Here is a 14,174-nt window from a genome sequence, read left to right on the forward strand (position 1 = left end):
TTTCTATTACCTACCTAAAGAAAAATATACCAAGAGTCTCATTCTCTCAGCTGGACCAATTCCAACAAAAGCTTTTCTTTTTCTAGAAAGCAAGGTTTTTCTTATATGTATTAAAGATCAAAAGATTCACAGGGACTCAACTAAAGCTTCTGATTAGGCTACTGTTCACAGAAGCATAGCCTACCTAGTCTAGTTATTGTGTTACCTTTGTCTTATACTCCATTAAAATGGATCTAAAACTACAAAATAAACTGCTCAGAACCACGAAAAAACCAGTTTGGTCCAGAACGATATTTGTTAATGGCCAGCTGCATTTTGCAGTATAACAGGAGTATTTGCAGAAGTCTGTTTGGACAGTGAAAATAGGAAGTTGATTAAATGTGTAATAAACTTGACTTATGGGAGAGCCCATAGAGGAAGGAGACCCTGTTGGCACTCCCCAAAGCACTGTGGCGAACAGCCACCTGTCTCCATTCATTCACCTTTGAGTACAGACCAGGGACCGCACTCAGCTGCTGAAGAGGCATTTGTTGTCTGCACAGCATCCCCACTTCCTCTGGGATGAAAAGGGTGACAGACTGGATAGATGCATCCTTCAGGCTGGATTCAACCTAGAGACCACCTGCTAATGCACACCAATCTACCTGACACACTGCGTATTTCCAACTCCCTCTAGAAGAAAATCTGGCATATTGATAGAATGTACATACAAAAATAACTAAGACAAGTCCAGACAAAAATACTCAGATATCAGAAGCAAAAACATGGTGCTCCATTTCTGGCAATCTATCTTGATCTTCAGCAGGGTCAATTATCTAGCTGCACTGCTATATTATTTCTGGGATCTAAGCTGGGTCATTCAAAGTTCCGGTCACCCACTACGTTCTGACATGCAAACTAGGGAAGCATGGGTTTTTTGCTCTTCACCCCAGCCTTGTCTTAGGTTACACAGGTCTCACCAGAAAGCAGCTCTCTGTATCTAAGCCTCCACTCTCAGGCTGCATATGGTACAGTTTTTATTAACAAACTGTACTACATAAAATAGTGAAATTGTGAGCTAAAGCTGAATTTTGCTTTGGGAATATATTTGTCTTTGCTTTGTATATACATTTTTCAATTAAAAAGAGTTCTCTTATAGATGTCTTTCTACAGGCATCTGCTAACATTGTTTCCCATGTAACAGAAATACAATTAGGTCAAGATGCCGCAGGGTTAAAGAGAGGGAAAGAATGCCAAAACCCAGCAACTCCTGGTGTACAGCATTGTGGAGACATAAAATTCATCAGGTGTTACATCTACATTGAGAAAAATTGAACTAAAATGCAGAAATTAGAACAATATATCTGCAATCTAATTAAAAAAACAGATACAAGTCATTACAATACAGAGAGAAAAGTCAGGAAAAAAGGTAGAAGTAGATTGCTTTTATTTGATATTCATATCTAGATCACATTGAGCTTTTAGGTTTTCTGTCTTTTGTTAAATTTATAAAATATTTTGTTTCATTTCTAAAATGGCCACAGCACTGACTTTACCAAAATCAACCCAGGAATTAGTCTGAAGTCCTGCCAAGCTAATAAGGGGTCACACTGTTTTAAATTTTCATGTCTATACTTTCAGGGAGTAGAGTTTTGCATGTACAACCTAGTGAAGTCCATAAATCTATTCTTTTAATTATAAATGAATGCCTCTACTGAACTGAAGATCATTGTTCTTTGCTGAGAACAGCAACAGGAAAGTAGGGAACATGAGGAGCTGAGGAGCGTATTAAAAAAAAAAAAAAAAGATCATCCAAGGTGATTCTAACTAAAAAAAAAAAAATAAAAAAAAGAAAACATTTACCCTATACATTGCTACATATTAGTGTTGGATCTTGTAATTTTTGCTTTACAGCAGCTTTTAGGCGCTGTGTAGAAACTGAAGACTGCACACATAGCTCAAATTTTGGAGAAAAGAACAAGTAGGTGGATACAAATCATACATTTAAGGAAAGAAAGAAAAAAAGAAGGAAAAAACAGGACTAAGTGCTACCAAACCTACCCGTCTTCCTTCTAGAAACTTAAGAGCTGTGCCAATGTTGGCAACCCAGTGAATTCTCTTCAGCTGACGTCCCTGCTCACAAGGCTTAAAGAGAAAGAACAGTGTAAACTCCAATTAGATTTATGTAAATTTGCTGCAAAAAATGAAGTTCCAGATTATTATAAATGCCTATGTACATACCATAGTCTGATTTACATGTAAAAATGTTCCTTGGAACAGTCAAATTGTATCTTTGCATATACCAACAGGGAGGACCAACAGAGAGATACAGGGGATGTAAATGTGATACTTCTATTATAAAAAAATTATATATGCCTTAATAACCTCAGGATGTAAGCTGTCGCCTTCAGCCCATAAACTTCATCAGAGAACTGTTTTTCTTATGTAAAATAAACTACTACTATTTTTATACACACACACACACACACAGATATATATGTATTTGAAAGAAGGCAACACTCAGTAAAAGATTTTTGCCTACAAAGGAGAAGTCAAGGTGGTTGTTATTTTTAAAAATCAGTCTGCAGTGAAGACGTTTTACCTAGCGGATTTTTATCCATTCTCTCTAATACCTTATTGGTGATTAAAACTCCTAACTATCACAAATCTTCATTGAACAATGAATTTTGCTGAACTTCAGGCACGTAGGCTAAAAAGACAGAATTCTTTGATTTAAATCAAGAACATATCCTAGGCTTCTAATACTCTACAGTGGAATTAAATTACCCACTGAATCTTATATTGTAATGCAAATATACAACTACTATCATTTAAATTCATGTTCATAAAGTTACAAATGGTTTTAACAAAGGCCTGCTATAGATTCTGAAATTCCTCTTGCAGTTACTACAGAATATCATATTCTGGTATACATAACCTTTAAATTAACCAGACATTATTCTGGTTCTGTAATATCTCTTATCTTTCTCTAATTAACGTAGGCAGGATACAATCCAGTGAATTTCATTGTAACAGGTGCCGTCATTAAAATTCTTTTCCTGTTTTACTACTTCTGTTTTGCCACAAGAGGGAGACTTTCTGTCTTAGACGAACAGAAACAAAAATAGGTATATTTCAACAGAGCAGAAACACACTTGAAAGTATAGCTTTTTTCCCATCTTACAGTAAAATCACTCTTGCAGTCTGAATTACTACCTAATTTTGTGTATCACCTGCAATCAAAACAGAGCTGAAATGTGAAAAAGAGGCAAAAGTGTGGCACTTGCAAATTGCCTGCATGTTGAGGGAACAGTTAACGTCTGAACCCTAGAGCAAGCCGAATGACGGACTGTTGCTCTAATCCATCAGATGCTGCCACCCGATCTGCGAGCTGGTTTGGAAAAGTGAGAGCCTTTGGCCTAAAACCCTTTCGTTTTTCTCCCACATCACATGCGCAAAACTAGCTTGGCTCCCAAGTGACAGTCTATTTGCCATGTACACACCGTAGCCTCTGTACACAACTTGGCTATGAAAAAGCCATTTGGCATCAGTAAAGGTTCTTTACAGTAGCAGAGCAGCTGTCAAGGTAAATGGATATAGGACCCCATGAAATTTGAGGGGCTCACATTTTTTTTTTCAGAGAGAAAGCTGTAAATTTAACATTGTCATTATTTCTTCAAGATGTGTAGAAATAGCTTGCAGTTTAGACCTTGTTTATGCCATAGTAGTAACACCCAGATGAACTGCAAAGGCTAATCTAAATAAGCAATTTTTATGAACTACTAAGACAAAATTAATAGAAAATGCATAAAATCAAGAATGTCAGTCTGTAATAATCTTGTTTTGTTTTGTTTTGTAACCAGATAGCCCACTCTGTGAATAAACTTATTTTGCTATGTAGCAGCCAGATTTTTTACGGTATTCAAATATAGAAACATATTAGAAAATTATATCCTAGAGGAGTTATGCAACTATCTTGTATATTCAGAAGGAAGGAAGTTCTTACCAGCTTCTGCCCTGAAAGAACTTCCAAAAGGGCAATTAGCATCACCCCATCTTTGATATCTTCAAACAGATCATTCACCAGCATGGGAGGATTGCGCTGAAAAGGGAGAAGACTTCAGATATTATAAAGGTTCACCAACATTACATCCTACCTCCCTTCCTTTTGAACAGAAGCACAAAGAGTGGCTGGTCCCCTTCTTTACGTTTTATAATGTTTAATATCAATGTATCATTTAACCATTGCTTTGCCACCATATTGTTTAACTATTTAACATTTCTGGTGCAGGACTGTAACTAGATGCTTTCTGCCACTAATGATACAATGGAAAAACCTCCTGCTCCCTAAAACAAGCAAAGAAACACATCAACAACTGCCTATGAGTCTACAAAATATGCACAACTTACGGATGTACTATTACAGTCACATTTCAATCTATCAGCATATTTTGCCTAGTGTTAAGTATGTCACAGAAATTTCACTCTTTCAGTCTGAGCAATACAAGGAGCTGTATGAAGGAAAGATCCCTAAAGCGGTGTAGCTGGTTGAGCAACGCTGCTACTTTCTCACAGCTGACAGTTGTTACACTAAGTTGCTGTATTTTCTCTCCTCTCCTCCAGGCCTTGCAGGCTTCCAGTGCTGTTAGCACTATGTCAGCTTCTACTTAAGACAAATTGCTTAGCATATGTCTTTACATTCACAAACACAACGATGATAACACTGAAAAATATGTAAACGGATGATGTTTTAGGAATTTTGAATTAGGTCACATCATTAAACTCTATCTTCTTAAATACATCCCAGTTTGTGGAACTATGGCTCTCAGCTGGTCAGTACTTTAACTATCACAAAATGACTCTTAGAAACAAAAAGCTTAAACTTGGTCCAGCTGAAATAAATGAAATAAACCCCCTCTAGCTTCCATGAGCTTGTCAGCATTCATATACCTGCTAATTAACATAATACTAATATTCGTACCTTCTAATTCACTAAAACGACAATCAGACTACAAAATTCTTGAAATTACTTTAGGTTTAATAAATTACTTTTGGGGTTCTTTTGAAAAAAAGATGCTTGTACAACAACTTGATCTATTAATTCTGCTCTGTAGAAACACAGATTTAAAAAGATGAACATAACAAATGAAACACTGCACTTGAAAAGGTAAAAATGCTGTAACAAATCAGGAGAAAGCAAAGCTTTCTCGTTCCCAAAATCAAAACATCCTGCCTTCATTGTTCAGCTTGGAGGAACTAATATTTCAATGAGACATAATTTTGGCATAAAGTGGAAAAAGAACTCCTGTGCTGAAAGCAGACTTCATGTGAGATTTGACGTGCTCTAATAGCCACAATAATAAAAGAGTCTCTTTTCTCATGTATACAAAATAAAGCAGCTTTACAACTCATGACAAGGGTATATTTAATCACAGTTCTTTTTTATTTCCTAGCAATGCAATAGATAATGGATCATGTTCTTCCTTAATATAACACCAAAGAAATCAATGGAGCAAACAGGTCACTGGAGATTAATTTGTCCCAGTCTTGCATCACAGGCAGTTGACATAAATGCAATTAATTTGCTTCATCTTCTATGTTATCATTTCCTGTTTGAAGTTCAGAGCAGCTTTCATTTTATCAGTATTACCGCATGATATAATACTGAAGAATTATGTGCTAAAATAATTCAACAATAAAGACAAGAGGATTACAGCAGCTGCCATCCTAATCCAACAGGAGGTGAAGGCCTAAAAAAATCTCACCACCTATCTAAATGCCCCAATAGTAGGGTTTGTCTCTTGAAATTCACTCTACAGCAATGAACAGAGACAGATTCTTACAGAAGGCAATTTAGGATACATTTAGATTGAAGGATAAGTGAGATTTACAGTGCCCCATAACCTTGGTGCCCATAATGTGCCTGTCAGATGACCTGTTTGAGCACAACACAGATCCCTTCCAGCTTGAGTGGTTTGGTATCCTTACTCTCAAATCAGGGTACAGGCCAGAATTTGCATCATCCCAACATGAAGTCAAAAGTCATCTGGCATTCATATGCAAGCCAAGTATGGGAAGCACCTCTGGTTTCCACAGTGCATAGCTTCACACTGTAGATATAACCTCTGATCACCCATGTCAAGCTCTTGCTCTGAACCACCCTTCACTGGTCGCTCCTCACTGACAGTAGTTACAAAAACTAGATTTGCACCCTAACTGAGGCATGGTACTATGGTAAGGCAGTAAAAGTATCCCTGAAGACATCATCCAAGTAAATTAACATCTACAGTACTTTCCTTTCGACATGAATTGAATATTGGTTTGGCGAAAACTAGGGGAAGTATGAGAAAGCATTAAATAAGATGAGAAACAACAAAGAAACGATCAAATGAGTTACACCAAAGTTAATAAGACCTGCTGCTCTGAAGTGTGAGAATCACAATTGTCCATAAATCAGCAGGCTGAAATGTACTTTTTATTGCTGGAAGGTTGCATAATTACAAACACTGCCAGTGTTTAGCAGCACACACCATGTACCTTAACACCAATAAAACAGGAACAGAAGGCAGGTACAACAGCTGTGTCACGAGATCTCCTGTATGAGACTCCTCTAATATGGAAAATCAGTTAATTATACAGACTGCCAAAAATGTTTTGCATACTATGCTTTATAATATAATGTTTTTCACTACCCTGAAGATGTTAACACTAATTACAAGGAGGTAAGACCCTCATTGTGTTTCATAAATCACTTTTTTTTTACTACTCTGGGCACATAGCATAGAATTTCCCCTATTATTATGACTCCAGTCTCTCTCAGAAGTATGGTATGAGTTATATTTTTAGTGGCATACATAGAAGAATAGATTCCTCTTTTACATAAGGATTCAGTAGATACCAATCTTATTCTCCATGCCGACACAATTCACAAAGATATACATACACTAGTTGAGAAGTTCATGTACCCTTATTTATCATATATGGACCATCGCACAGGATGGCTCAAGCTACTTGACTGTTTTTCCAGGCAGATCCTCTACTAACACAACATCTTCCATTGGAATGGATAAATACCTACTCCTTGGCTGCATATGTAATGTCAAATGAAATGAAGGGAGAAAGTGAAGCTGTACACTGCTTACTTATTAGCCTCCAGAGAAGAAATTTTTTTTTAAAGCTGTTTTCAGTTAAAAACTATTGAATAACGTATTCAATAGATTATTCTAGAGACTCAACAAGACTTAACACCTATTCACTTAGTTGCCTTAATGTACTGCCAAAATACTAACTGTAAATCAGTAAAAGCAGGGAAAGAAAAGTAACTTAAAATTTTGTAATCTTGAAAATGCTGAATGTACTCCAGATTTTGGCTTTTTGCATGTAAATACATAGCTCTAGAATGCAATCAACTGCAACGATCCTAATACACTGTATTTTGAATGTTGGAAAGCCTGTGCAAAAAATTTAATGAAGTAATTTTTAAACCAGGAAAAAAGAACATTTTAAAAGTATACAAAGTAACCTCTCAAATCCTATAATATTAAAGAAAAGCTGTTATTCATAAACTACTTGAACAAAATTCTTTGGGGGAACTCAGAAAATACTTCAATGAACAATCGGAATTAAATCTGCAACTTGTCAGGTCTACACTAAGATTTCAGATGCCTTAGTATTTGATTTTGTTTTTTCCTAAGCTTCTTCAAGAAAGCAAAATAGCAAAATAATACTAATGATATGCTACATACCGCATTGCACGTATTCTATTAAATACCCATTTATTGCAGTATATGCAATCACAGTAGTGTAGTTTATAGTAACAATGACATTTAGGAACTGTCATGTCACAAAGAGGGAGGCACACTCAGTACAAGTAAATTCATGTGGTCTGTAGGAGGAATATGAATTAATTGGGAATGAATCTTAAAGGTTAATGAACCAGATTTTTCCCATATTAAATATTTTTTTAAATAACTGTATTTAGAATTGATCACAAATGGGGACTGATGAGGAAATGCTTTGCTTAAACTTGTTGCTCTTACAAACTTACCTAATTTGCTGCAGTGTTCAGGAAATATTCTGAATGATTTAAAGAACAACATCAGTACGTATGAAAAGTATTTGACTGACAAGCCTCAAAAAAAGAGATTTGTAATAGACCTACAATCTCTAGACACTCCTCCTCTGACACAGTAAAATAAGTTTTGTAAACTCCAAACCTCAGATATGGAACCAACATATATTTTCTAAGCTTCACCTTCTATTCCAACACTTTTTCTTGCATTTCATTTCTCATTTGCATCTTTGCTACAGGAATCATTTCCTCACACCCTATACTTAACTTCTCTAATGAATAAATCGTACTATACAAACAACAGTATCTGCATCATAATGAATGCCAATGCAAACACTGGTAACTACCTTTGCTACATTAACTTTCAAATAACGTTTCAAAAACTGCTGAAAAAATGTGTGAAAACCTATCCACATGCACAAACAGGAACAAATCTGTGTAACTACTGAATTTATCTCTTCAGGGAAATACATGTGGGAACAGGAAGGAGAACATGAAATTTCAGAGTTACTCTGTAATAGCTGGCCCACTCCTCCGCCCCAATTTAATTCCTAAATCTTTAAGCACATAGGTTTTCATGTGCCTTGCTGTTAATGACTATTTTTATGACTAAAGTCTGAGGGACTCAGCCCTAAGTTTTACATGATTAGTTTCATCACACAAATTAATTTAGCATTCTGTGTTTAACGTTAGAGCTTACATGCAATACCAGTGAAAACATACAGTGACTGTTGGAGCAGAAAACTGCCAGTCAGATTTTCCTCATCATGCAGTCAAGACGGACATTGGCTTAAATTTCTTCTGTGTCAGTGACTAAGATACTGGGAGCCTCTGTTTTCCCATTTGAAAAAGATAAAAAGACACAGAATTACTTAGTTAATTGATGAAAATTGATGAGGTTCTTGTATGAAGATCAAGTTACATTCTAAGAACAAACTACCATCGCTGACAGCATTGTGTATGAGAGCTGTAAATCTTGATATACCCATTTGTTTTTCTCCTTTCTTTGCTATAAAACATATCGTTTTGCAATTTCAAAAGCCTTAATGTAAGGTTTAATGCCCAGGTTTAATTCAGCATTATGAAAACATTGCATAAGTATAATTAAAAAATGTTCACCCATTCTTAGTTTTATTTTTATTTGACATCCATCCTCTGCTTTGTTTGTTGATGTGTGCATCCTTTTAATGGAAATACAAAATGAATAATAATTTCTTTCAGTATGTATTTGTTGTTCAGTCTATGTGGTGAGTTTACAACAATACTTTGGTGAGTACAAATACTGAAGTTATCCCTGCACCTGGGAACAAAGATGTTATTTGATTGGGTTAAACCAATTTACAGTCTGTGTTCCAGAACTTTGAAATTACTGTTTCCCAACACTTTCATCAAAGATGACAAAGGCAATAAAAGGCGTATGCTTCCGTTGTTTTACAAAGAGGCATGTTTTTCATCTTCTTTACTCATCTAATCCACTATCTAAAAAATCAGCATAGGCAATGAAATGAAAAACATTTAAGTAATTGCTGTTCTGAATGGATGTAATGTCTCCTTTTTGAAATATTTGGTGTAACGTTGTTCTGTATATTAAACTTAGACTTTGAAAAGATGCCTCAAAAGATACTCAGAAGCATACTCAAATTATTTCTATGTCTTTGAAGGCTGAGACTGAGGGGAGGGAGGTCCAGTTCTACAACCTTAGAGAAATATGAATAAATAACATGCAATTAGAAAACTTCTTGTCCTGTTACACATGCATATCTCATTTATCATGAGTAGAGCTGCACAGATGCACAAAAATTAAACTGGATGGCCAGAAGATAGATCAGATTCATTTGATAGATTGTGACCCAATTTCTGCAAGTGGGTGGCAGAGAAAAGAGATGATTTCCAGTTGCTGAGCCTCACCAGATTCCTGAGTCAGAATCACAGAACGGATTTAGCTGGGGTTAGGGAGACAGACAGCAGAGGGACAGATGCAGCCTAGTGCTAACAGCTGACCCAAAATTAAGCTGTTATACTATCTGCTAGTTATCATACTTGCAGCTCTTTCCTCTGTGTTCATCCCCTGTGGGACATTGCCCTGTGGGTGAGGGCACAGCTTGTGCTAGGGCTGTTTTACCTCAGTCTTTCTTTGAGGTGTCCCATAATTAGCTGATATCAAGTCCTTTACCTGTCTTCTGCTTGTGAAAGAACACACCTTTGAATTAGGAGACATAATTTTAAAAATGTAGCATTCTATGGTAAGAGCAAGAGAGAATAAAAAATTCATACTCCCTTTCATAAAGTTCAATTCATAGAATCATGTATGTTGGAAAAGACCTTTAAGATCAAGTCCAACTGCAAACCTAACACTGCTAAGTCCACCACTAAACCATGTCCCTAAGTGCCACATCTACACATCTTTTAAATACCTCCAGGGATGGTGACTCAACCACTTCCCTGGGCAGCCTGTGCCTGATAATAGTTTCAGTGAAGAAATTTCACCAGTACCTCATTTCATTTACCTGTTTTGTTCATTTGTATTTATTTGTATCCATATTCTCAAACCCATTCTTAACTTTACAGTTAAAAAGCCAAAAATTATTTTTTTAATCTACTTGATGGACTTAATTTAGTTATTGAATTAGTTTCTGTTTCAATTAGAGAATGACTTTTTAGAAGAAAAGCATACACTAAGATTTCAAAGATTAGCAGTGAAGAATCTTTCACTCATAGCAAACCCTGACAAACTATCACATCCTGCTTTATATTCTCAAATTATTAATTGTTCTTGGTTCTACCTGACACAATCAAATCAGTTCTGCATTTCCATTTCTTTCAAATCACTGCCCTTCACAATGTCAGAAACTGCTCTTTTTTTAATCCTCCTTTGCTCTACTCAACCAACACAGTATAAGGATGAAAACTCTGCCTTAGTAGTTTCCTTTCCTTTGCCATCAGTAAACCCATCTTTCAAATTGCTGCAGTGAAACCCCATCAACTTTTGCTCAGAAAACATTAATTTCTCCTGGTTTTGAGGTTTCATGCAGTTACTCACCAGCACTTTTTCAAAAACATTCAAACTCATTCATGATGGAACATTTCTCTGGATAGCCATGGTGTTAGAATTACAGATACTTTAGTTATAGTTTTTAGGTTTTTTTCTTATTTCCTCCTATTACTTTTTCCATTAATAATTTTACTAGATTAGTAAAAATGGCAACTATTAAACTTTCCTCCAAAAATTAAAGAAACCCAACATTTTACAAGAGTAGCCAAGAAATAGAGAGCCAATATGAAGTGAAGTTACTGTTAATTTTGAAGCCTGTATATATTGAGTCAAATTCAGCACAGTAACTCTGGATTGCATTTTGGATTACATTGTAAACTGCAATCTGGCAACTGGCGTACACACACACACAAAGTAAGGGAGCAGAAAAATGCTATGCCTTTGAAAAAAGTAACTCTGTAAGTTCACCTATAGTTATGTGGGTAACACTTGCATGTCCTTGTGGTGGGTTGAGCTGCTCTCTCACTCCCCCTCCTCAACAGGACAGGGGAAGAAAACAAGATGAAGAAGCTTGTGGGTCAAGATAAAGACAGAGAAATCACTTAACAGTTACCATCACAGGCAAAACAGGCTCTCCTCGAGGAAAATTAATTTATTTCCAATTAAAATAGATTTGGATGGTGAGAAACAAAGACAAAATTGAAAAAACCTTTCCCCCACCTACCCCTTTTTTCTCCAGGCTTAACTTCACTCCCAGCTCCTCTATCCACCAAAGGCACAGGAGGATGGGGAATGGAGGTTGTGGTCAGTCCATAACAGCTTCTCTCTGCAGGTCTTTCCTCCTCACACTTTTCCCCTGCTCCAGCATTGGGTCCCTCCCACGGGATACAGTCCTTCAGGATAAACCTGCTCCTGCGTGGGCTCCTCTCCACAGGCCATAGTTCTTGTCAGGAGCCTGCTCCAGTGTGGGCTCTCCAGGGGCCTCAGGGGAGTCTCTGCTCAGGCACCTGGGGCATCTCCTCCTCCCCTCCTTCTGCTCTCACCTTGGTGTCTGCAGGGCTGTTTCTCACACTTTTCCCCCTCACTTCTCACTGCCTATGTGGCATTTTGCTCTTTCTTAAATATGCCTTCCTGGAGGCACCATCAGCTTGGCTGAGGGGCTCAGCCATGTCCTGCAGTGGGCCCACTGGTGCCGGCTGGAACCGGCCATGTCCAGCATGGAGCAGCCCCAGCCTCTCCTCACAGAGGCCACCCTGCAGCTCCCCACCACCAGCACCTCAACACCTGCACCTGGTCTGGTCCTACATCTCCTTCCGTACTATTTAACCCCAGTGTAACTTCACTGGCTTTAACAGACACAGTTCCAAATGCAAAAGCGTGTATTGCTGTTTCTCTTCTATCAGTATGAGGCCAGCACTTCATGGTATTCCTCACCAGGTACCATTTTGGCAGGTGCTCTACGTTTTATTGGGTTCAAAGACGAGAGCAGAATGCAGACAATGCTGCCTAAAAGTGGGTCTCCTTCCAGGATTTTTCCTTATCACATTTCAAAGGCCTCCAGACAATGGAGATGTTACAGCTTTCCAGTTTCTTTTGAAATAATAAAAACCGCAACAATCTTTTACAAGAATGAAAACAACCTAAATATCGAATTTCTGGGTTACAATTTGGAACATGAGTGCAAGGGGAGTCCTGCGCATTTCACAGACCCATCAGTATTTCCTACAGCTGTGATGAACTCAGAAAACGTATTTCCACACTTTCCAAAAACATGACTAACAAAGATTTAAAAGCTTAAGCTTTAAAATCTTAAAAATTTGACTGGTTGACTTAAAAATTTATCATGCTGAAACAGATTCATCCCCTACGGTGTACAGGTAATGGGGATCCCTTTTTAAGTTTGTGCTGTTCTGCTCAGACAAATCTGACATATTCTATACTCCAGGGCCTGTATAGGCATAAATAAAAAGGTTTGATTTAAAAAAAATAAATTTCAAAGCCATATATTACCTTAGCCAGATGAGTATTGATCCATTTTGTGAAAGTCCTTTTCTGCACTGACTCTTGCTCATCTGAGAAAAAAAGGAAATCAGTTTGATTAGACATTGCTGAATACTTTTGGATTTACACGATGGAAGAGTAGTATTCCCTACTGACAACAAATGCTTTCTGCATTTGCCAGAAATGCCACTATATTTTCTTGAGACAGTTAATTTTGCCTGTAACTACCCATAACAAATACTTCATATTCTTACAGTAATGCTCTGACACGTGACTATTTGAAGAGTTTCACAGCTAAGTTCAAGTCTTAACGAGTCAATGACCAGTAAGACACCATTTCAAATCCAAATGCCAAGATAAATTTGACTTCTAAATCCATATTATATTTACCCAAGGTCTGAGCACCTAGAACTTCTCTGTACTTTTTAACTAGAATCCATGTCTCTGACAGTCAAGTTGCTTTTATGTAGAAAGTCAGCCAGGGACTTAGGAAAAATACTGTTAGCATGTATGTTTGAAAATGTTTAGAATGTCAAATTAAAGATTTGAAATTGCATTATCAAGCTTATTTGTCCTCTGGGAGATCCTGCCAGGGAGGAGCCATTAGCTAGTTCAGGCAGTTTCTATACTGCTATGTACTACCTCCCTTAGTCCTGTCTTGAAGCACTTGTCTGATTTATAGTGAATTTCACTGATTCTCAGATAGTCCCTCAGGGGCTGTTGCCAGCTGCATAGACAAAAATAGCTCTGAAATGAGCTCCTCCAACTTCAGCAGCCAGGGTCATGGCTGCAGAGGGAAGAGAATCACAGCGCCATAACCAGTCCGTGAAGCCCTGTCCCTTTCTTGTGGGGAATCAGTTTTGACACATGGAATAATTTCACAACAGGGGCTTTCAGGTATTTATGTTGGAGATTTTTCTTTCAAAACTAAAAGGAAATACCTATTTCACTGAAAACCAAATCATGTTAGGACCATCATCGGTTCTGAATGAGCACCTTCATTTCCCTACAGAAAATCCAAATAAATAAAATTTCTGTTAAATATTTACTTTTTATAAGATCACATGCATGTCCCAAAACCTACAGATGGAAAATCTGATTTTAGCTACTGCCTTTGCTACTGACTTGTGC

The 14,174-nt window shown here is 37.2% G+C and overlaps 1 protein-coding gene across 1 annotated transcript in view; it reads right to left on the bottom strand.

The window, feature by feature from the left end:
• Nucleotides 1–13,076, bottom strand: part of SYNE1 (spectrin repeat containing nuclear envelope protein 1) — a 261,240-nt gene extending 248,164 nt beyond the window's left edge. Inside the window, 3 exon segments of the mRNA XM_050895131.1 lie at nt 2,041–2,124; nt 3,986–4,081; nt 13,053–13,076. Of these exon segments, the coding sequence (XP_050751088.1) occupies nt 2,041–2,124; nt 3,986–4,069 (168 nt within the window). The 5' untranslated portion in view covers nt 4,070–4,081; nt 13,053–13,076.
• Nucleotides 13,077–14,174: the final 1,098 nt, after the last annotated feature.

Source organism: Gymnogyps californianus, chromosome 3 (genome assembly GCF_018139145.2).
Source record: "Gymnogyps californianus isolate 813 chromosome 3, ASM1813914v2, whole genome shotgun sequence".
In the NCBI taxonomy this organism is placed as follows: Eukaryota; Metazoa; Chordata; class Aves; order Accipitriformes; family Cathartidae; genus Gymnogyps; species Gymnogyps californianus.